This window comes from Nasonia vitripennis, chromosome 1, assembly GCF_009193385.2.
Source record: "Nasonia vitripennis strain AsymCx chromosome 1, Nvit_psr_1.1, whole genome shotgun sequence".
NCBI classification, from domain to species: domain Eukaryota; kingdom Metazoa; phylum Arthropoda; class Insecta; order Hymenoptera; family Pteromalidae; genus Nasonia; species Nasonia vitripennis.
In genome coordinates this window covers 37,364,786-37,387,426 of record NC_045757.1, presented here as the reverse complement: position 1 = coordinate 37,387,426, position 22,641 = coordinate 37,364,786, and the positions used below count along the sequence as shown (strand labels likewise).

The 22,641-nt window shown below is 49.3% G+C and overlaps 2 protein-coding genes and 1 long non-coding RNA gene across 5 annotated transcripts; 1 reads left to right on the top strand and 2 right to left on the bottom strand.

Annotated features, from left to right (window-relative positions):
* Positions 1–1,559: 1,559 nt before the first annotated feature.
* LOC100117158 (titin) lies at positions 1,560–19,202 on the bottom strand. 3 transcript variants are annotated; one of them, XM_016989323.3, is made up of 6 exons: positions 19,088–19,202; positions 9,144–12,892; positions 3,905–4,038; positions 3,083–3,577; positions 2,751–3,005; positions 1,560–2,658 (listed from the first exon to the last, which is right to left on the bottom strand). In XM_016989323.3, the coding sequence occupies exons 1-6, from the start codon at positions 19,093–19,095 to the stop codon at positions 2,452–2,454; spliced, it is 4,848 nt and encodes a 1,615-aa protein (XP_016844812.1). In that variant the 5' UTR covers positions 19,096–19,202; the 3' UTR covers positions 1,560–2,451. The 3 variants fall into 3 exon arrangements, with proteins under 3 accessions (XP_016844812.1, XP_008216835.1, XP_008216834.1); XM_008218613.4 differs by lacking the exon at positions 19,088–19,202 and adding an exon at positions 17,782–18,056 and having other exon boundaries at positions 9,183–12,892; XM_008218612.4 differs by lacking the exon at positions 19,088–19,202 and adding an exon at positions 17,782–18,055.
* Positions 3,481–4,179, top strand: LOC116415743. The gene is made up of 2 exons (XR_004226326.1): positions 3,481–3,597; positions 3,692–4,179. It is a non-coding gene; the product is annotated as an uncharacterized LOC116415743 (long non-coding RNA).
* On the bottom strand, positions 19,131–22,511 carry LOC116415742. Its single transcript, XM_031920835.1, has 4 exons — positions 22,062–22,511; positions 20,555–20,824; positions 20,456–20,487; positions 19,131–19,217 (listed from the first exon to the last, which is right to left on the bottom strand). Exons 1-4 carry the CDS (start codon positions 22,235–22,237, stop codon positions 19,192–19,194), a joined length of 504 nt encoding a protein of 167 aa, XP_031776695.1. The 5' UTR covers positions 22,238–22,511; the 3' UTR covers positions 19,131–19,191.
* Between the last annotated feature and the right edge of the window lie 130 nt (positions 22,512–22,641).

The window sequence follows — 22,641 nt, the reverse complement described above, 5'->3', positions numbered from 1 at the left end:
AAGTAAATTAGCGAGAGATTAGGTCCGCGGCAACGGAAATAGGCGCGCTCGCGGGGGAGCGCGGCAGGCGCTATTTATAAAGGACGCTGCAGCCTGCACTTGCCTGCCGCGAGCGTTGACCGGCGAGCTTTCGATGAATGGGAGGCACGAGGCGATGATTTTTCGGGCATGAGGGCTCGTATTTATATTTCGAGCTTGAGCTTTCAAGGCTGCGGGATCCCATTTGCTGCTAGGTTTTCCGTAGTCTCGATTGAAAAACTAGAGCGGGCTTGTAATTCCGGAGTACTTGAATCAAGATTAACATCTTCACTTCATCAGTATTATACGGGCTCAATTTGCTCGGGCTGTGCTTTCAACGCGAGCTTCTGCGAATTTCGCGACCAATTTAGCTCGCCCGCGACGAGAGACCGGGCGTGAGCTTTTTATTTTACCGCACTTGTGTGTAAATACTCAATACTTATTACAGCACATAGTCACAAGTCTCGTGCACATACGGCTATAAATAAGAATGCGGTATAGGCCCCGTTTTTCATCGGCGCATCAACCGGCGCACTTCCGCAGCCGCGTAAAGCGAAAATAAAGGAGCCGAGGAGTAAGCGCGCGCGTGTCGAAATCTCGCCGCCTCTCTATTTCTAGCGCGCGTCCAACTTTTCTTCTTCTTTTTCGTCGCGCGAGCGAGAAAGTTTTCGGGTGTCGTGCTCGGATATTGGGTATATTGTTTTGAGGAGGTGCAACGTTTTCAGAGATTTAATTTTATTCCGTTTTGCAGATAAATGCAAGTAGTGCAATATACCTCCCCAGAAATACGTACCCGCACTCGTCTCGTTCCCCGTGTGTTCACCACGAGGCACGGGCTGCAGCGGCGGTGGCGACGCGCGTTGAACTCGATATTCTCTCGCCGACGACGGCACTTGGCGAGCGAACGTGGAAGCGGCTGCAGCAGGCTCTACGCCAATTCCTTGAGGGTCTAAAGTTAGCGCGCGAGAGGAGACGGAGACGCTTGACCCTTTGATCTTTCGGAGACGCTTTTTTGCCGCCTGGAACTGGATAAGGCTACGACGAATCGCGATGCTTGATGAACCTATATCCGAAGCCTCGAAAGGGACCCGACGAAATCCCCTTAAAAAGCCGCTCCGATAAAACTCGCTCTGCACGGGCCACTCGAACTTAATCTACCGAGGCAAAAATAATAAGGCACTGCTTCGCTTCGTCGCGACGCGGCTCTAGGTGTGCTATTAATAACTCTCTTTCTCGACTTGAATATACGTGTACGAAATAGTCTCGCGGGTCTTGTACACTGGAGTCGGAGTGTTATAACGCGTTGTCTGGAGCCGTCGCGCGAAAAGTCGAATAGGCCCCTATTACTATACTATTTCTGAAGCGGCGAGTTGCTGCTTTACGGTTTAATGCGCCAACTCGTTAATGCAGCTGAAATGCCCTGTACCGATTTGCACTACGTACTTTGTACGTTTTACGGCCGCGTTTCTCCGTTCTCGTCGGACCGTTATATAGGCGGGGTAGGAATCGGTTGCTCGTGTCCAAAGCAATCCAAAATACACTCACAGATTTACGTTATTTTATTCGATTTTTAATGTTAGTGATGATTACCTTATAAATAATGAAATTTCATACACATTTACAAAACGTTTACGTCCTTTGAATTACCCAATTTCTCTCAACAATAGAAATTCAACTTGCTCATCACATATAGAAAATATTACTTTGAAATTTGCAACAATGAACAACGGCGCATAGCATAAGAAAAATGTGCACGTCGGTCAACAACAACAACAAGACCTCTGCCATATTAATAGTAATAATCATGTGCGGGTGGGAGATGCAGATGAAATAATAATCGGAGAAGAAAATAATAAGAAAATCCGTATATAAATATCCTGCAACAGCTCGTTAATTATAATCTAATACTTTTTATTTACAACGTCGGACAGAAGCAGCTCCAAGCATGAGCGTTCGACAGCTGCCCGTCTCCCTCGCTCGCGAGCGTTCTACATCGAAAATATCGTAAATGCATCCTCAAATCAGATTTAGATACAAGCGCGATACGGAAGTGTCAAGGTGATCGCCGACAATCGTTTTCCCCTCGCTGGGGTAAAAAAAGAACTGCTGCGTCTCTTCGAACGCTATGCACACGCGGAGCTACTACCTCGAGATATACTTTTCGCCCTCGAAAGGAGGAAGAACTCGCGTTCGCGCAGTGAGCGCTCGTCTCGATTCTCGACTGGAGAACTGGCATCCCTCTCTTGTTTTTCTTCAGGCTTTGACTCCTCGGCGCGTCCCAGTTCGAGAGTCGTCGGGGCCCTGTACGATTGCTCGTAGTTTAGCAGGTTTGCGCGAACTCGTCGAGCCGGGAGGGCCGGCAAAGGCAGCGTCCGACCCGGAGTGTCTCCAAAACACGCGGCTGCAGGGGTGCAGGGACCGATGCGCAGGCTCTCAGTCGGTGGCGTTGGGATTCGTGTACGAGAATCCGCGGAAGACCGCCTGGTCCATGGAGGTGAGTATCTGCTCGGGCACGGGAGTGAGCCTGGGTCGCTCCGTCGTGAAGGCCGTGTCGAAGTACCGGGTGTCCAGGGTGTGCTCGACTGCCGGCTTGAAGGGCGGCTCCATGGAGCGTCTTTCCAGCTTGTCCCAGGTGATCGTCTGCGGAAAATAGACATTGCTGATTGATTATTCGGTTCCAACTTTCGCTCATCCACGACACGAGTAGAGCAACATAATGTATTTGTATTTACACAGAAGAACGGATGGCAGGCAATCTCGTGGCCGGGTATTCTCTTGCCGGCGTCCTTTTCGAGCAGACAGACGAGGATGTCGGTGGCGCTCTGGCTGAGGTATCGCGGAATAAAGGGCCTTTCGTTGCAGATGCTCCAGAAGAGCTCGTCCTCGTCGCAGCCGGAGAACGGCGACTGGCCCGTCAGCATCTCGTAGAGCAGCACGCCGAAGGACCACCAATCGACTGCTTGATTGTACTTCAGCCCCTTTATTATCTGAAAGTCCAAGTTTGTCGTTAATTGTTTTTCTTAACTATAAATTAACTAATTAACGCCAATCCGAGTCAACTCACTTCTGGGGCCATATAGTCTGGCGTTCCGCAGAACGTGTCGGCGGTCCTGTCCAGGAAAATCTGCAGCTTGCACATGCCGAAATCGGCGATCCTGATGTGGCCCTCGAAATCGAGCAGCACGTTGTCCAGCTTCAGATCCCTGTAGACGATGCCCTTCTTGTGCAGAAAGATCAAGCCGGACCAGATCTCGGCCGCGTAGAACTTGGCGCGCTGTTCCGAGAACCGGCCGCTCTTCTGTATGTGGAACATGAGGTCGCCGCCGTTCAGGTACTCCATCACGAAGAACAGGTGCGACTCGGTCTGGAAGGTGCAGAACAGGTGGCAGAGGTACGGGTGACGCGTCGCCAGGGTGAGGACTTTGCGCTCGATCAAGGTGCACTCGACGTCGTCGTCCTCCAGGACGACGTCCTTCTTCAGGCATTTTACGGCGTAGACGCACTCGGTGCCGCGAAGCTCCGCCAGCAGGACTTTGCCGAAGCTGCCCTTGCCGAGAACCTGCATCAGCGAGGAATAATGTGCGAGTTAATGCTTTATACTTTTATTGCACTAGATACAGGTAAATATGTAACTTTCGCTTTCTATAAGGCCTTGCACGAATTACTCCCACAGCACACCGCCAGGGCACCTGACGTGAGCATTGAACTCCGACACGACTCGCTTGGTCGATTACGGGGATGGCAGTTATAGGGTGAATTCGAAAACGACGCCGTTTCAGAAGCTGGGTCACACGCTATCGTATACCTGCCAGACGCTACTCGCGCTGCGAGTACAACGACGCAATCGATACGTAATAGGAACGCTTTGAGTTTTTAAAAGGTATACCTTGAGGAAATTGAAATCGGTGACCTCGTACTTCTTGAACCTGGGCAAATTCGTCGCCGGTGGTGTTATCCGGCCGCTGTGATGATAGTGTTCGCCATCTGCGTTCCTCTGGTTCTCGGACGATTGTGACGGTGCTGTCGGATAAGCGAATAAATTATTACTTTCAAAAATCGTAAACTCATTATCATATACAGGGTTAGATTCCCAATCGAGTCAATGATTTTACTTTGATTCCATTATAAGTGTAATAAAATAAAAATAAAATATTGCAAACAGCTCGTATAAGTTATTTCTAAAAAAAAAAACCAACTTACGCCATGGCTATCGACCATCAGAAGCCGCTGTTGGTGGTGGTTAATGAGCGTCACTACGTCACACGACTCACACCGAGATATAATCACACGAAGGGGCAACAAAAGGCTTTTTTAGACGAGGAAAGCCTGCAGTGAATGTGTACACAGTGTTAGGATCAGTATAGCGAGTATAGCAGCAGTAGCAGCGATGCATCAAAGCTGAGGTGGAACGTTGCCGATTCTAAAAATATTATAGAAGCAAATTCAACGCGAGTCTTATATCGCGCGTTTCGCAGCATTTCTTTTTCGTCGGCCTGCTTATCATTTGATTTTCCAGTGCTCTGTACTACAATAATTTTACAGCTTTTACCATGTGAATTATACTCCGTTGAGGCATCGCGCATCCTTTTCTCCAAAATTTTCACACGTAAACATTGCTGTCAGGCTAAATTAGTAGCAACAAGCAAACGTAAACCCCTATAGCCGAACCATTTTCACGAGCCTCGCATAAATCCCAATTCCGCGCCCTGCAAAAACAATCAATCCTCCCACAACGAGCGCGTGCATTCTATTTCCGACTCGGCTGCAGTGCGGCATTTGAGCGAGCGCAAATCATCCTTAAACTTATAAGATCCCTTCGAAAGGGAAAAGGCAACGCACTCGCGATACTCTAGCGTATCAGCTGGGCGCATTTTTGGCCTCCGCGCAACATTCGCTTCGAAAATAGACTTGGCCGTGCGGCGGCGAACTGGATCGCGCTCGCGATTTAAAAAAGAGAGAACAGCGTTGTGCAAATGAATAGAGAGCTGCAGCGCAGCTCTTCGATCGGAGCGAGCGAGCCGCGGATTTTGATGATCGGCCAACAGGTTGCACGCGACGATTGATCGTGTGGGCCGAGAGAGGACTCTCTCGCGATTTCAGAGCCCGTCAAGGTCGGCTGCGATTTCACTTCGTATATTTATTTTTTCAATATTTTTGACGATTTCGATCGAACCATTTAAGTTGCTGCGCTATACAAAAAAAATCAATTCCGAAATACTGTAAATTGAAGGATACTGTGCCTTTTTAATTTTCGAGGTCGCCGAGCTCTGCTAACGCAAATGCTTAAAAATAGTCAAAACAAAGCTCGGAAAAAAAAAATAAGTCTCGCCACACAAAGACAGCGCCGCTCGCTTCCTCTAATTCATTAAGGCGACGCCGCAAAAAATTCAAACGTCTACGAAAATCCCAGTACGTCTCACGAGCTTCTTCCCGGTATATCATAACAGAAATAATGACCTCAAAAAGCGGAGAATGAACAAGTCCGCGCGCACGCGTGGCGCATGATACGCCCGATTCTTCACGGCTGTTCGTTCAGTTTAAACTTTTTTTTTTTCTTTGTAAAGTAATCAAGCAACGCAAGAGCATCATCGGCAGAAACTATTCGCAAGCTCGCTCCACATTGCTCGGCCGCGTCACTATCTGCCAAAGAGCAGCATCGGCAGCAGAGGTCTCTCGAAATAGCTCGGCCAAACACACAACAAAGCCGCGCTCTGTATACGCTCGCGCGCGTTTTCTTCTCTCTGTCTCTCACTTGGTGCAGTAGCCACTGGCAGAGGCGCGTCCAAGTCAACGGCGTAGCCGTACGGCCGAAGTCGCCGGCGAACGAAGGACTTGCGGCCGGCGCGAGCGTACGACGGACCTGCTTTCGGCAATGTCAATAGCGTGAGAAACTTAACCGCGCTACTGATGCTCGTGCTGGTGGACATTTTTCACTTTGTTTCTCGATTAATCGGGCTGTTTTCCTTTGACATTCCTGCAGATCAACCCCGCACATTATTAGCTTTATTACGAAACTCAGAAGCTGTCCAACTGTCAATTACCGTATTGTTAAACTGCGGAGTTGCGACGTTCGCGCAGTCGTATAAGTCAGGAAAACAGTACGAATTGAAGAAGCCCGGCGACAATTAGAGCTGACTAATTTTAAACAAAATCATCCAAATAAACCGTCTCGGCTTCGCGCGCGTTTCGACACCGCCACGATTCACGCACATTGTACCATCGGCGCGAACTTTAAAAATCGTAATTAGCAAGATACAGAAGCTAATTTTACTTTTCTCGGAACTTGAAAAAAGTCGTCAGTCAAAAAATCTCGTGTGCGTTAAGCCTTTCTCAATAATCACGAGCATTTGCTATCGCGCACCATTGATCGTAAGCCAGAGAGACATCCTGCGCGTATCGCGGCGCGAATTACGAAATTGACAAAATTTCGATCGACTAATCGATTCGCCGCGAAAATAGAATCTCCCCGAAATAGTCGAGGCGAGTATAAATATTTATACCGAAAGCCGATTCGAATGCCATGAACTGCAAGCGTTTCGTCATTGCGATTAATCGTTGTGGAACAGTATGTCGCGCGCGTAGCGCGTTGTACGTCGCGGGTTATTTTACACTTTCATTAATACAGAATTCAAAGCTGATCGGAGTTTGAAAATAGTCTGCACAACGATGTGATCGAAGTAAACAACGGACAGCCGCACGAATTAACGTCAACCAGCCCTGATCCATCGGCGAGGAAGAAAAATCTCCACCAGCGAGTGCGAGCGAATGAAGTGCGATACCTGCAAGAACGTCGTTGTCCGCGTCGAGCGCCATTCGTCCGAGAAAGAGAAAAACACAGAGAGGCTAGAACGAGACGACTAGTCGAACACACAGTCCTCGCGCTCGGAGCGTCGCGGAAGCACTGCGGCCGCTGGTTTTCGATTTTCCCAGTGAAACGTACCATCGGCGCGTTGCTTCGTGCCAATTGTGCGCCGCGTCGCGTCGCGCTGTATCCTAGAGATAGGTATGATGCGAATATGGTGGAGTAAGTAGCTGATCGATCGTGTGCCTTTTCGGTTGAACTTGTCGGGTTAAGTGCTGGTGTCTCGACTGCTTTGATTGATGTGGGAGAGCATCTAGATCGTGTGGGTATGGCTGGCGAAAATGTGGTTGGCAAATGAAGAACGGCGTTGCGAAAGCTTTTGTTTTTCTTGGAGGTGGACTGTGTTTCTTTTTAGTGAAAGTTCTTTGTTTGGGGTTCCGAGCTGATCTTCGAGCTTGCAAAGAGTAAAGAGATTTTTCGAGAATGCCATGACGTTCGTTGGGGATCGACGCGTCAGAGATGCACAAAATTAAATTGTTGATAAATTGATGCAATTGATGCAATTGATCATTTTTGCATGCATTTTACACGTTGTAAAATGATGATATAACGAAGCAAGACATCTGCAGTCTTGTTTACTTGCGAAGCCCAACTATCAAAAGCAATGACACGTGGGATGACTTGAACGCGTATTCACCGGCTAGTTAACAAAGTCTTCGGGTTATACTGCACCGGGCTCTTCACGGAAATAAATTAAAATATAGCCGTCCATTCATAATAGCGCAAACATTTTAAAATTGTTCACTCGAAAAAATACACTTTGCTTATATCAATTCCCGATAAGCAAAATCCTCGATTAAAATTCTATTCAATAAATTTTTACCAGCCTGAAATGTCTGTAGCAGTACGCGATTACGTCAAGCCTCGGTGCATTTCCGCGTCGGCACTCACAAAGCAGCATTCACTCCCCTAATCAATTTGGCTCGACCAAGACAAAACGAAGAAAGTCTCCTTGAGAAGCAGAGCCGTCGCTCTTCCTATACGCATGACATTCGGGCACGCGAGTCTCGTGCGATCGGTGACGCGCAGCTTCGCCGCGGGTATAATGAGGCGACGACGATGCGTCGAGGACCGGAATAGAACGCGTGCGCGTGTGCGGCCGATATTCGAGTATAGACGAGAGAGAGAGAGAGAGAAAGAGAGGGCGAGAGACGCAATCGACGGACCCGATTCGCGACGGTTTTCGGCGCTCTTTTGAGTTTACCAATGCGATTTTCGCCGGAGATGACGGAGCAAGTTCAAGGATTCCGAGTTTAATGCTTGCCGCTAATCTTTTTTCCCCTACGTTTCTCATTCTAGTCTGCTAGATGGACGATCCTTATTTTCGGATATCCTCAGTGATTACGCAGAGAGAATATTATTGATGCGAGAGCTATAAACGAATCACAGGCTCAAGTATGAACTTGCTCTATTAAATTTTTTCTAAAAGCTGCGTCTATTTTAATATCGGTTATTTTTGCGAGTTTTCCGTTCTGATGCGATATGCAAACTGTTAATCAGCGCTCGAACGAAAGCCACACGACTGAACGAATCATCACAAACCGTGTATTAGAGCGTTGGAGAGGGAAACAAAAACACTCACCTTTCTTCAGAGCTTGCAAAGCTTCGGCTACGAGCTTCTGATTGAGTCCGCAAAGGTTTCCTGTTAGTTTTTCACACTTTTTGTGGCAGACCATGTCACAATCTAACGCGTGTACATGTACATTAAAATTAATCTCATCGTCAATATTTACAACAAGTCAACATGCATCAGGAGCTTGGCTGCGTAATTTAAATCACAACTCGCGTAAACAGACCCACTGTCGCAAGCGGAGATTATCGACAATTTCGTCAGGACAATATTTTCAGTCCAATCAGCGAGAACCGCGCCATTGACCACGAGCCTCCACCTCGTTAATCAATCGATTGACAAGCGCGTTACCACACCTTCTACTATACGTGACTCCCCTCACGCCTCGGCCCACCAGAAGAACAATAACATTGTGGCTGTGTGTCCCTTCACCTTAGAAACGTTATTAATTATAGGCGCGATTATCGAATCGGCCAATTAGGCCCGACGCGGGTTATTATTACCCTCGCGCGCGACTATTTCGGATGAAATTAGTAACGCGATTGCAGGGGATTCGCGCGGGATAATTGTCTGCCACAATTTTTCGAGCCACACGAGTTAGAACACGAGGTAACAAGCAAACGATACATGTATTGTGAACCAGAAAAAAAATGGAAAAAAAATGTCGATAACAAAAAAAAAAACACATCGTACTGGAAAGCCTCGGCGATCCATCGAATCCCGAGTCATTACTTCTCGTGGAAGCGAGTCTCTTCCTTTCCTCGTCCTCCTCGCAGTTGCTGCCCTCCTCCGTGCTGGTCGTCGCCGTGCTCCTGGTGCTTCCAGTGCTGTCGCTGCTGAGCGAGGGGGTCCTGGTCGGTGGCTTTTTCCTCTTGACCTTGGCGCGCCTGACCTTGCGCAGATCCCTGGGCGTAGCTGTCAGCAGAATCGCCGGTGTCGTGTAGAACATCTTCATCAGATCGGGCGGTCGCTGACCGGGTGTGTTCCTGGGCGAGCCCGACGCCGACATGGCGGTTTTCAGTTGGGAGGTCTGCGGCGAGGCTGCGACCTTCTTCACCGGAGCCTTTTTGGTTTTGGCGCTCTCGCCCTTCTCGGAAGCCTTCTTCTTCGGCGTGGCGCTGGACTTCTTGCGCTTGACCACCTTCTTCTTGGTCGTGGACGAAGCTACCGATGCTTGCGGACTGACCTCTTTCGAGGCGAGGGGGGTGGCGTCCTTGTCGGCCTCGTTCAGGTTGTCCTGGTTGGCCCACTTGGAGATCTTCTTGACGGTGCCGGAAATGCCTCCCCTTTCTTCCGGCTGTTCCTCCTTATTTTCCTGTTCAACGATTTCCGGGGGTACTTGGACCTCTCCGTTGGGCACGCGGTTCTCCAACTGAAGATTCTCGAGTGGCACCTCGCTGAGGTTCTCCACCAGCGGAGTGGACGGCTCCTCCACCAGCGGAGTTCTGTTCAGGTCCTCCACCAGCGGCGTCTTCAGATCCTCCGGCGGGGCAGCGCTGTCGTCGCGGATCTTCGACAGATCGAGTTTCAGATTCTCCGGCGAGTGTCTCCTCGAGTGCGGCAGCTGCTCGTCGACGGGAGACTGAACTTTCTTCGGTGTGACTTTCACGCTGCTCTCCTCGGCTCGGATCTCGCTCCAGAAGTCTATTTCCGGCTGCGCTGCGGTCGCATCGCTCTTTTTCTCCGTCGCGAGACCTACTTTCGGCTCTTTTTTCGTGACCGGTGACGGTGATACCGCAGGCTCGGGTATTGCCCCGGTGAGGATTTTGTCGGGCGACTCGGAGTCTTCGAGAATCTTCTTCTCGATCTTCATTATGGCTTCCGAGTCGAGCTTCTTCTTGGGTTTGTCCTTTTTCAGGGGCTCGACTGGTTTGCTTGGCTGTTTCTCTGGAGATGCGGACTTGGGCTCCTCCGGGATGCGAGGAAGATGATGCTCTCTGGGCAAGTCGAATTTCGGTTTGATTATCTCATTGTTTGAGAGGGGCCTCTTTTCCAAGATTTTGGCGGGAACTTGTTTCGATGTATCTTTCGGCGTGGATGCTTCCTTCAACGAATCTTTAATCGGGCTTGCTGGCTTCTTCTCCTCGGTAGAAGGAGTCGCCGATTTTTTCTCTGGAATCGGGACTACTTCCTTAATCGAATCTTTGGCAGGGCTCGCCGGCTTCTTTTCTGCAATTGAGGGTACTTCTTTGATAGAGTCTACGAGCGGAGTCTCCGGTTTCTTTTCCGGGATCGCAGCTACTTCCTTTATCGCGTCTTTGACCACAGGGCTCGTCGGCTTCTTCTCCGGAATGGAGGGTACTTGTCTAACAGAGTCTATGAGTTCTTTCTCCGATTTTTTCTCCGGAGTAGAGGCGACTTCTTTAACAGAGTCTATGAATTCCTTCTTCGATTTTTTCTCCGGGATAGGGGCTACTCCTTTAATTGAATCTTTAACCGGACTCGTTGCTTTCTTTTCCGGAATAGAATCGACTTCCTTTTTCACGGGACTGGTGGGCTTCTTGTCTGGAGTCGACGCGGACACTAGGTTGCTCGTCAAATTTTTCGCGTCCTCGACTTTTGGCACGGGTTGCGGCTTCGGCTGCTCCTCCAGAGGCTTGCTCACTTTCTCCTTCGCAACGGTTGCACTCTTGTCCGTCACTTCCACCCTGGTCTTGAGTTCACTCGGTTCGGGCTTCAGCTTCGCCTCCACCGACTCGGCGACTTGTAGCTTATCCGGCACTTTCTCCGCGAGCTTGGTTTCGCTTTTCGCAGCCTCTATCTTCGGCTCGAGCTCGGCTGGCTCCTCGCTCTCGTCCCACCAAGAGACGAACTCCTCGCCGCCTCTTCCCGCGCTCTTCTTGACGATCGCTCTGTCCCCGGGCTCCTGCTTCTTATCATCGACGACGACAGCAGCACCTCGCTCGATCTGCCGCTGCGCCCCCTCCGCCCTAATAATCGGCTCAGACGCACTTTCTATCTTCGATCGATCGGCAGCTACGACGGCAGCGCACTTGGCAGGCCTTGACTCGGCGGCGCTTTCCTTATTGGTCGGCGGCTCGTCGGTAATAATCGAAGAGTTATAGCCGTCGTCGCTTTTTTTCGCTTGGCTGGGCTTCAGCGCCAGGTAGACGCTGTTTCGAGAGGTGTCGCGCACGTACGGCTTGCGCACCGGCAGCAGCACTTCCGTCTCGATGTTGCTGGCCGGGGCTCGTTGACGCGGCGCCGGCAGGCTTACGCTCTCGCGGAACTGCTCGATGCTGCGCGAGTTCTCGGCCGCGGCCTTGACGTACAGGGTGGAGAAGTCGCCCACGCTGTTGCAGGCCTCGACCTTGAAGCGGGCCGTCGGCTCGTCCTCCTCGAGCTTGGCCTGGGGCGCGGACACGGTGCGCTTCAGCCGGTTCGGGGTCTTTTCGCGGGCTTTCTTGTCTTTGGGTTTGAGCTTCGGCTCGTCCTTGGGCTTCTCCGCCTTCTCCTTGGCCTCGGCTTTGCCGACCGGCGGCTCCTTCTTCGAGACCTTCGCCTCGCTCTCCACGGGCAGGACGGCCCTGACGTCGTCGCACTTTTCCCTGTCGTCCCACTGGAACTCCTCCGCCTCCTCCGCCTCCTCCGCCTCCTCGATGACGCTCTCGGGGATCTCGAGCTCGTCCTCGTCGTCGCTCTTGACCGACAGCTTGTCGAGACTCTTCCGTCGCTTCTTCTTCTTCTTGGTCGTGGCGTGCTTCTTCGAGCCGTCCTCCAGCTCGTCCTCCAGCTCGTCGTCCTCCTCCGTCTCGGACAGCTCGCTGACCTCCATAGGCAGCCTCATGGCCTGCCTCTTGGCGAAGGTTCCCCGCCTGACCTCGACCTCGATCTCGGCCTGCTCCTCGGCGACGAGGCTGTCCAGGGCTTCGGCCTGAGCCGCCTGCAGGACGGCCTCCCGCTCGATCTGCTCCGGGTCGAGGGGCAGCACGTCGGCGGAGGAGCGTCGCCTGGTCATGCGTCTGGTGACCCTCCTCCTGATGGCGGCCAGGATCTCCTTCTCCTTCTCCTTCTCCTTCGGCAGCTCCTCCGACTCCTTGTCGTTGGCCATCAGGCTGGGCTGATGGTAGAGCTTCATCTTCCGCTCGCCCTTGTCCTTGATGAGGAACTTCTCGACCAGCAGCTCCCCGACCGTCTTCTCGTGCCTCTCGTTGTACTCGCGCAGCGCGGGATTGTCCTTCAGGGCCTGCGAGCGGATCTTGATGGTGGGCCGGTCCCGGCGGAGCCGGTGGCGCTGCGGCCGGTTCTCTTGGGCCAGGGTCCGCGGCGGCTTGCTCACGTCGATGTCGGCCGTGTCGATTATCCGGCGGGGCCTGGACAGGCTCGTCGTGTGGGACGTCGTGGTCGAGACCGCGGGCGAGAAGCGACGAAGCGTGACGAAGGGCGACTCCGAGATCGTGCTCAGGTGCGGCGAGTATCGCGCCGCTATCGGGTTGTGGTAGCTGTGGGGAAGAATTTTTCGCTTTTTCGATGCTGCTTTCGATTGGTTCGGCTTGAGGCTAGGATTCGCACCTCTGACTAATTTACACAGTAAAGATTCTGATGGCCCAATGCCGCGCTTGAATTTTGTCGTTTGTACTTCCGAGTATTCGGAACAGGTTGTTTTCGCTAATTTATTAATTACGTTATGCTTGAACATTGCTAATAAAATCGAGTCTCAATGATTATTCCACTCCCGTAAAAATCGAATTTGTCAATCCGTCATATTTTCTAAAATTACATGCGCTCATCCCGTCGCGCGGCGCATGCGTCGCGAGTTTTGTAACGTCGATGCGCGGCTAGCTAAAAGCGTTTTGAAAAACAATATGCGAGTGCCGAAAGAGACGAGAGAATTTACGTAATACGCACACGCGGACCTTTAGCGCTTGAAGAAGCAGCAGCGGTTGGTTATTCATAGTTATGATTGTTACTGCATTTCTCTCAGATCCTGATCACATTTCTCATACACGAGACGAAAATATTCGAACAATTGTAAAAGCGTTAAAAATCTAAATAAATCCAGTGCACCAGATTCCGGGGATTTATTTACATCTTGTAATATTCGCGTCAGTGGCACACGGCGAGCTTTACGGGATCATTCGCCTCGTTTTTATTTTCGTCTGCCGTCTGAAGAACCGAGCGGCTCGAGGAAAAAACTGTGGTAAATACTGAAACGACAGCTAACGAACGAGCTTTTGTATTAATACGTGCATCATTAACGATGTCCTGCTTATTTTGCAACCGTTCCCTGAATAAATCATCAAGAGCACGAGATTCGCGAGAAAAATCCATAATACAGATTCCCGAAAATCGTTTACGTCGGTGTCTTAGTGCATCCGTACATACAGTTTTGGAGTCTTCAATTTCTGGGTATGCCGCGATTCGTCTGCCAAAATGCATAAATCGCCGGCGGAGAGCAAAAAAATAAAAAAACGTTAATTCGAGCGTTGCGACGAAACGCGAGCTGACTTCGCGCGAGAAATAAAGTTGCCAACGGATTGCCGCCGTTAAATCACTCAGAGTCGAAATAAAGTCTTTAATTTGATTTTGATTTGAAGTACTCAAACCGCTTTTTATATACTATTCCAATCGCGGTACGGTTATGAATAATTTTAAAAAGTATATTTTGAGCAAGTAATTGATACATCTTCCGAGATACATGGATCGAAAATTCCGTCCAACTGCCGTTAAAAACGCACCTCATCGCTCACCCGCTAAGAATATACCCCCCGAACGCTACAGCCCGCTAAAATAAATTTAAATTCAAATTTCGCGCCGGAGAGCTTGCGCTTCACACTCGGTCATCGGCGTCACTAGTTCAGCGCCCTTCGATCGATCTTCATGTGCGCGCGTACACGTCGGCAGCAGCCGGCAGGTGCGATTTGCCAGCCAGAAGCGGCTAATTTTAAGTCCAACGCTTATACACACAGAGCAGCGACTCGGAAGCGCTCGCTTCTCTTATTCCGACAAACACTTGTTCGGCGCGCGCGAATATTTGCTGCCGCTGCACCGACGAGCAGAGCACAATTTTAGCTCCTGTACTCGTGGTCTTCGTCGTCGTCGTCGTCGTCGTCGTCGTCGTCGTCGTCGTCGTCGTCGTCGTCGTCGTCGTTATCGTCGTCGTTTTCCGAGGAAAGAGGGAAGACATTCCGCGCTTGCTGTGCTTTACGAGCGGTGGAGTTTTTTGGACTGTATGCGTTGACAGAATGTTTTGGGGAATTTTTGATGGTTGGCAAAGACGAAAGTTTGAGATTCGGTTATCTATATAAGCTTCATGTTTCACTAATTTTATAAATTCAATCTTGACTAAAAATACAGGATGTACCTCGAACCTTTTTATAATGATATATAAGGGAATACAAGCTTGCGGACGACAGTGAATAAGCGCAGAAACGCTATGCCGAATGCAGGAGCTTTCATATAAATATTTCGTTACACGATTATTAATGCTAAGATATAAATTAGAAAGTGGTATTACGTAAAATTTATAACCGATCCAGAGTAGACTCGATTTTCTAAATGCAGCCAAAGTTGGCATCGCTTACCGAATGATTCACGCGGAAATATTTAACCCCGAATTTTCCAACCCCTCCTTCGAAAGTGCACGACAATTGAAGTGTTTAGTATAAGCTTTCGGAGTTTTTCCTCGTAATTCTGTGTAGACTGGCATTAAAGTATTCTATTTTGGAATGGACCAACCCTGAAATTATCTCTTGGCATCAATTGTGTCTTGTTAATATTAGGCGTGCACATTTTAGAATGCACAATTGAATATTCAACGAAACCAAAATCGTCCACTCTCGAAATCGAAATCTCCCTTCCGCAGCGAAACCAAGCCATCGAGTTCTCCGAGCGAGAAAAAAAAAAAGAAGAAGAAGAAGAAGAAGAAACGTCAACTCCCCCGCGCTCGAAGGCTGCGCACGCGCGATATATAATTATAAAGCGCCGAGTCCGGTTCGCTCTCGCTTTGATACTCTGCCAAGTGCGCGAGATCGTCGGAATAAGAAGAAAGAAGAGGAGAAGGCTGACAAAGGGGGCGGAGGGGAGTGATGGATAGGCTCGAGACTCGGAGACAAGATAAAGGGGGTACGAGGTGGTTCAACCCGTTTTAATTTCGTGTCTATTCGAGGGGTTATGAAATTCAACCGGGGCTCTTGTATGTATATAATCGTGAGATCGTTTGGAATTCAAAAGTTCTCTTGCGTAATGCAGAACAACATGTCGGGCATTGCGAGAAAGCAAATAACACGAGTTCCCGAAACGAATAGCCAAAGCTGTGTAATAAGAAATCATTTCGATCTTGAACTACATAACTCGTCGACTCGATTACACCCTGCAATGATCCCAACGGCAACAATCGCTTATAAATGTCACCAGGGCTGATACCCGAGAAATTGCTCGACAAGTGTCGCGAGCGCGTGTATACAGAAGCGACGCAATAACGCGCGGGATATTTAAAGACCGTTTAAAAAAGAGTTTTATGGCTTAAGACCGCTGCAGGTTCCGTAATCGATTCGCGTTGACGGAAAGGAACAGCCGACTTTCGACACCGACGACGGCGTTTTATGTTTCGCTTGTTTGTTTTGCTTCTCTCGTGATATTGGTTTATCGATTTCCTAAAACGTTCGAGAATCCTTTCAGTTGCAGGCAAAATTTATCGCGAAACTCGCCGAGCACCAGCTCGTAAAGCCGTCGTTACCGATTTAAACCCGAACAATGAATCTCTCGACTGTACACTCTCATAATCGCGAGGAAGGGTCGCGTGCAGAGCAGCAGCTTTCTTGGCAGCCGGCTCCTCTCGCGCGTGCAGACTTTCGGAAATAGGAGAATCGTCTCGCCGAGAATGGAGATTTATGGTATTTACGATAAGTTCCATTGCGCCTAACCGAATTCCACGTTGAAAGACATGAATTTGAAAAAAAAAAAACACGCTGGGAATCTCGAGCCCGACACCGTATTGTTTACGAACAGTGATTAGGCGAAGACGTCGATAAAAACAGAAAGCTAGCGGTGGCTTGTCAAATTTAAAATAAAAAAAGACTTCGCTCGAACAAAAATCTTTTGATCCACCAGCAATATCAGTTATTTCCAAGAACGCTTTCGCTCGTAATTCTACAAATGGCGTGTCTAAAAGCCCGGGGCTTTATCGCACTTCTAAAAGCACTATTTCGGAATTACAACGTCAACCTGCAATTCGCCGGCTATTCTCGGACCAACTTAACGTCTCTTTCACTGTCACTTAAATTTCAAGAAAACTCTATACAGCCAACTTCGTTCCGAACCCCCGTTAGAAAGGTATTGTACTGGTGGAATTTTCTCGCGTAGAAATTTAAATTGAACCGACGACCGTCTCGCAAATATTACGGTCAACTCCAAAATTAAACAGCCGCTGACGTCAAAATCGCCGCTTCAATAGCTCCTTTTTCTCCGCCGAGCGGCTAGCTCAAAGTACGGAGCGAGACGCACGCGGCCAACGCGGAAGGCATTGCTCGCGCATCATCGCCTTTTCTTCTTTTTCGCGGTTTATTGTTCGCGCGCGCGCGCGCGCTGGGTACACGATCCGTTTGCCCGACGAGCTTCGGGTTATTTTCGGTAGCTTAGAGTAGCGGCCCCCAAAAGGATTTTGCGAAAATTCGCTGGGTTGCGATATTTATCAGCAATGTTCATGATCGGCATTGTGTCCGTCTGGAAGACGCGTCTTCACTGTGTAAAAATACATCGCGTGCAGGTGGCGCGAAAAAACGTAGCAAAATAAACATTGGGAAAGTACGGCTCAGCGAAAGAAAAGCATTCTGTAACAACTAACACGCTCAATGACTCGAGGCGAGCGTTTTATGTGTATGCAAATTTCGCTACATTTTCTCTATCGCACACGCGCACACACACACACACACACGCATACGTACTAGAAAATTTGGCGTCGAGTCTGTCGTTGAAAAATGCGTATTTTATGCGATGAAGCGATTATTGCAAAAATTTACGAGGTCTCATAAATAGACGCCCGGGCGATTAATATTTAACGCGGCATTTCCGTGATTTGGAGGTAATTGATTCGAACGTCGTATACGCATCGTTCAACCGATATATGACATGTAGTCGCGCGCACACACACAGAGAGAGTCGCGCAGAGTCGGGATCAGGACCGGCAGGGTAAATCACACTCACTCGAGTCCCATGTTCGAGAGGTACAATTATACAGGAAGCGATTTTTCAGACCGATCGCTCTCGCATCCCCCAGCCAACTGGCGGCCCTAATCCCGATCGCGCTCGACCGATCGATCCATTGCATTGGGCGCACTCTCGCACGCAATCGACGAGGAGAGAAAGAATAGAAGGCAGTAGGTAGGCCTACCGGTTGATGCCCGTCATGAGCGAGCTGTGGTTGGCAAAGGCTCCACCGCCGCCGGCGTAAAAGCCGTACGGCGCACCGTCACCGTAGTACGGCATCCTCGCTCGGATTCCTCTTCGCTCGATTGTTCACACACTCGCGTATGGTATCAGAAGGGCTGGAGCGCTGTTGGAGCGTTAGTAGAGGCGCCGGTGCGCCGCCGCCGACGCCGTCGCCGCGCTGTTCTCACGCTTCAGGGTGCCAAGACCGACTGCGCGAGAGTTTGTTGTAAACGGCTGCTATACTCCCTGCGGGATACAGAGCCGAGCGCGAGAGGCAGAGGCAAAGCAAGAATAGAATTTCTCGGCGGGGCCTAGGTGCTCTCTCTCTCTCTCTCTCTCTCTCTCTCTCTCTCTCCCTCTGTGAGAGAGCGAGACCGCGGGAAGAGTGTGTGTCGCCGAGATTCTGGCCGAGAGTTTGGCTTTTCGCATTTCGGGGATAAGGGTCAGCTCCTTATATTAAAGCTGGCTTCGCGATTCTCTTCCGTAGAGTCCAACTTGAAATTTTCGCGCAATTGTTTCCAGCAAACATCACCCGCACTCAGGCAAAGGTGATTTCGAGAGTGAGAGAGAGGGAAAGACGAGAGGTACCGTGACGAATGGAACTGCCGCCGAGACGCGAAGCTGTCAAGAAGGGAGCGACCGGTGGGAATAGCCTCGACCAACTAATGGCTCGGCTATTTTCGTATCCAGTTTTGACCGCGAGTTTTACGGGCCCTGAATACTTATAATCTCGCTATTCAGACGAGCTTTTCCAGTACTTCCAAGTCTGCTTATATAATGGAAAGATTCAGAATGAGATAACGTACCCTCGAGGTATAACTGCGCTGAACTACGTGTCGGCGCGTCTGGCACGAGCCAGCGCGTTACTACTTATTTGTCAGCGTTAAGTCGTGCGATTTCGTCTCGGTTTCTGCGTTGCGCGCTCGACAGGACAAAGAGCGACGTTTTTGTTGAGTCTTCGGAAAGCTCGTACTAGTGGCTGTTGTGTCATGGGATATCGTACACACAAGATCGATTTGTAACCACTGACTCGCGGGGGCGTATACGTTTCTTAATTATCAATATAATTCACTCGTTATTGAATCATCGATCGGCGATGCGGAATGCTGACACTTATCCGCATCCGTCAGCACGAGTATCTTTGTTCTCGATCTTAAATTAACCTAAATTCAAAGACTGCCTAAAGCTATTCATAGCTGCCAAGCTCCTGAATGTTGAATCAATTGTGATAGAAGTATATTTATACTTGTTAAGTTTTCGGTACTTACCGTCGCATTTCAATCCTTGACGAAACAAACCGTAAAGCATTGACCCGCAATGATCGCAGAACGTCGGGGATACGAATGTATGAAGTCGGAATCGATGAGGTACGTCAACCTTGAACCTTTCTCTTAAATACTGCAACAGAAACGATTTTTTTTTTTTTTCTAATTTTTGCTAATAAATTTATACGAAACCTAAATCGTAACTGTTGTACATGACGATTGCAATATTCTTAGAGCGTTGATCGCTTAACGTTTTCTAATAATCGCTACTATAATTTGCGTTTCATAGCAATCGTTCAATAAATTTTAATCGCAACTGCTTACGAACTATTTTCTCACACTGTCGTTCTTTTCAAAGCCATAACTTCGCAACCCGTCTGCATACATGAGATCATCATTAATCTCAATGAGACCGCGCAAAAATTCGAATCTCCTCAACGAGCTCAAGCAGACTTTCAATTGAAAATCTCGGAATATTTGCTGCTCGGTTTAATGACTCGATAATGGATCCGCGATCGGCCATCTGTCTTCCACGCGCGCCAGATGAGAGCAGGACAAAAAAAAAATCGACGCGCGCTCATGCCAAGAAATCCGCGCGCAGACGCGGAACAATGCGCTTCTGTATTTAGACAATTCACCGGTTTGTCTCGTGCGACGAGTGCCTTTTCCGCGACTGTTTCGTTTAATTGTTTTGCTAGCGATTCGAGATGAGAGCTTTGAGCTTTTTGTAGCTGTAGTTCATATTTTGACGTGTCAATAGTTTGCTATTTTTGGAAATTCCACAGTGTAGCCTTATAAACGGTACTAAATAAAATTGTGAAAGCAAAACTCAGTGCAATTACCATATTGAATTTGAAAATAGAAAGTTTCCCATTGAAAGAATATTAATCGTAGTTTCAGCTTTGATTATGGATAAACTCATCTTAATCATCACCGTTATAATATCATTTGATTCCTCCTATGGGTGACACACATTTCATTCAATTGCGTCTCGCAATCCCTTACATTTGCTCGCAATCATAATAATAATTAATGACATTCGACATCTTAGTTGTTCAACAGTTTCTCGACATAATGAAACATTCCATCACGCTAATCATCGCTCTATACCTATTTCCAACAACTAATTTTCAACAAAATCCATTTCACCGCATTGTGCAATCTTATACTATGTTTCTACTGCTATCTACAAACAACTTAATTTTCAGAGCCGCTTACAATTGTACTTTCAGATTCTCTCCCACTCTCGGGGCACTTGGTCAGCAGCTTGTCGTGGCATTTCTTGTGCACAGCAGTCTGACAAGCTAGAAAAATGAATTTCTGAAAAAATTGCTTTTTCTTTTAAAAGTTGCAACAAATAATCGTCCATACCTTGACACTGGTATCCCTGCTTTCCAAAGCCCCTGAAATCATAGAAATTCGTTAGAATCCAAATCAGAAGCAAATATGTACCGATATATTATTACTCACCACAGAAAGTCCTTGCAGAAGGCGCAAAAGGTCGGCTGTCGAAAGAACTTGGCTACGAGCTTGTGTCCGCGCACGACGTGTACCTTGTGGTGCTTAACGGCGCCTCGGCGTCGAGTTATGGGATTACCGGCGCCACCGCCGCTCGTGTCAGCGACAATGTCGCGTCGTGGCACTCGCGTTCTGTAGACGTAGGAGCGACCTGTTGAGGACACCGGCGGAAGGTCCTCCGGGTTGATCGGCGACGGAATCCTTGTCCTGCGGAGAAGCAAACTTTTTTGGTCAGTGAATTTTAATCGAATTCATTATCAGTACAAGTTTATAACGCGCGAATAAAAAGTAGTTTGAAATATTACGAAACATCGAGGAATTTTTGCAGAAGCTCGATTTTTCCTTCTTAGGGTCAAGTATAGGAGGAAGGTTGCTCGATTATACGCAGAGTCTGGATCGCACATGTTCTATTTATAACCGCCTCACACCAGACTGGTCTTTTCTACTCGATGTGTACGCGTTTATTTAGGCACTTCCCAATCCGATTCAATCGGCCCGAGTTATTCTAAATAAAATCGCGGGATGGAGCTTTCTACTACCGAGAGCGCTCGAACGAAAAGCGTGTAATATTCAAATTTTTCAACGACACGCCGACATAAGCGACTCGAAATTAGGGCGTTTCTTAAAAATACTCCCCGCCGCTGTAGATAGCAATAAATAGTTTTATAGCTAGACCCGAGAGATCATTCTTCAGATAAATCCTATATTTAAACGCTTTTTATTGCAGCCCGGAACACGTTGACTTGGAATATTTCTCGGCACAATCCGAGAAAGACTTTCCAATCCACCTCGAAAAGTGCAAACGCGTACAATTGATTCATCGCGAGAACAAGAAGCCAAAAATACGCTCCAATAACTTTTGTCTCTATAAGCTTTTGTTTACGATATGCTCCGGGCGATGTTAACACGCGGCCACTTAAAGCGCACGCGGCCCCGCGATCCGAAGTTTATTTACGCTATCGCGGCTCCAGAATCAAATTCCAGGCTTCGAAATTCGCGCCTCTTTGAAGCTCCGCAATATAACTATATGCATACGCCGCGTATACATTGTGTAAGCTCCGTATATAGCTATCGATGGAGTAGCCGTCTGCTCTGACACGGTTGCGAAACGCGTACGTGGCTTGACATATCCGCGCCCAATTAACGATTATCGCGCGCGCATTTGAAAGTAATACACGAGATATTCGGGGGATTCAAAATTAGAAGGAGAGCTTTCGAAACGCGCGCGCGCGCGCGCGTCCGCGGGGGAGGAGGCGAGAACAGAGAAGCGCCGCGGGATTTCGAAAATCGTCATCGTATATGTCGATCGCACGATCGGATTACTGAGAAAACACGCTAATGATCCGGCGCGTATCGAGAATTCGGTCGTTAAGTTAAAAATAAAAGGGATCGCTCCCAGCCGCAGCGCGTTCGCGACACCTGTTGCGTCGTCGAGCACCTCCCCGAGCAAGCAAATCACCTGTACACGTATCCCTGGGCGCCTCTCCCCTGGATCTGGCTCTTCGCGACGTTCCTCTGCCTGAGCCTGGCGTCGTCGACCGGTTCGCTCAGCCTCGACAGGCCGGCCGAGCTGGAGCTGCTGCTCGGCTCCGGCGTCCTCGAGTCGCGGAACCTGGAGTAGCCGCCGGAGAGCATCTTGGCGAGGATACCCCTGCCCCTGGAGACGATTGGCGGCGGCGGCGGCGGCGGCGTCTCGGCCTCCCTGGGCCTCCTACGCTGCACCGCATCGGCCGACGACGACGACGACGACGTTGCGATGGTGATTGGCACCGCGACGCACCTCGGCCGCACTTCCTGCCGCGGACGGGCGACGATGACGAGGGTATTATTGTTATAAACACGCGCTCGCGACGGAAGAGCAGTAGCTTCATTGACAAGTGCTGCGAAAAAGCTCGACGTCTGCAGCCTCGCGCCGCTTTTCTATAAATAAGAGAGGGAAAAGATGGGCGCCGGGGCATTTTGTGGGGAGCTCCCTTGGCAGCCCTGCGTAAGCCAGGAGTGGGGATGTCGGCCATGTTGGCTAGAGAGAGGGAGAGAGA

What these genes read in the sequence shown, in the direction of transcription:
- LOC100117158 (XM_008218612.4), bottom strand. Translation starts at nt 17,876, where the DNA reads ATGCCGTACTACGGTGACGGTGCGCCGTACGGCTTTTACGCCGGCGGC. An exon ending in CCGATTTCAATTTCCTCAAG is followed by an intron (nt 3,578 to 3,904) that starts GTATACCTTTTA and finishes TCGCTGATGCAG; the next exon opens with GTTCTCGGCAAGGGCAGCTT. An exon ending in CAGACTATATGGCCCCAGAA is followed by an intron (nt 3,006 to 3,082) that starts GTGAGTTGACTC and finishes TTGGACTTTCAG; the next exon opens with ATAATAAAGGGGCTGAAGTA.
- LOC116415742 (XM_031920835.1), bottom strand. Translation starts at nt 22,237, where the DNA reads ATGCTCTCCGGCGGCTACTCCAGGTTCCGCGACTCGAGGACGCCGGAG. An exon ending in TTCTGCAAGGACTTTCTGTG is followed by an intron (nt 20,488 to 20,554) that starts GTGAGTAATAAT and finishes CTATGATTTCAG; the next exon opens with GGGCTTTGGAAAGCAGGGAT. An exon ending in GCAGGGATACCAGTGTCAAG is followed by an intron (nt 19,218 to 20,455) that starts GTATGGACGATT and finishes TTTCTGTTGCAG; the next exon opens with TATTTAAGAGAAAGGTTCAA.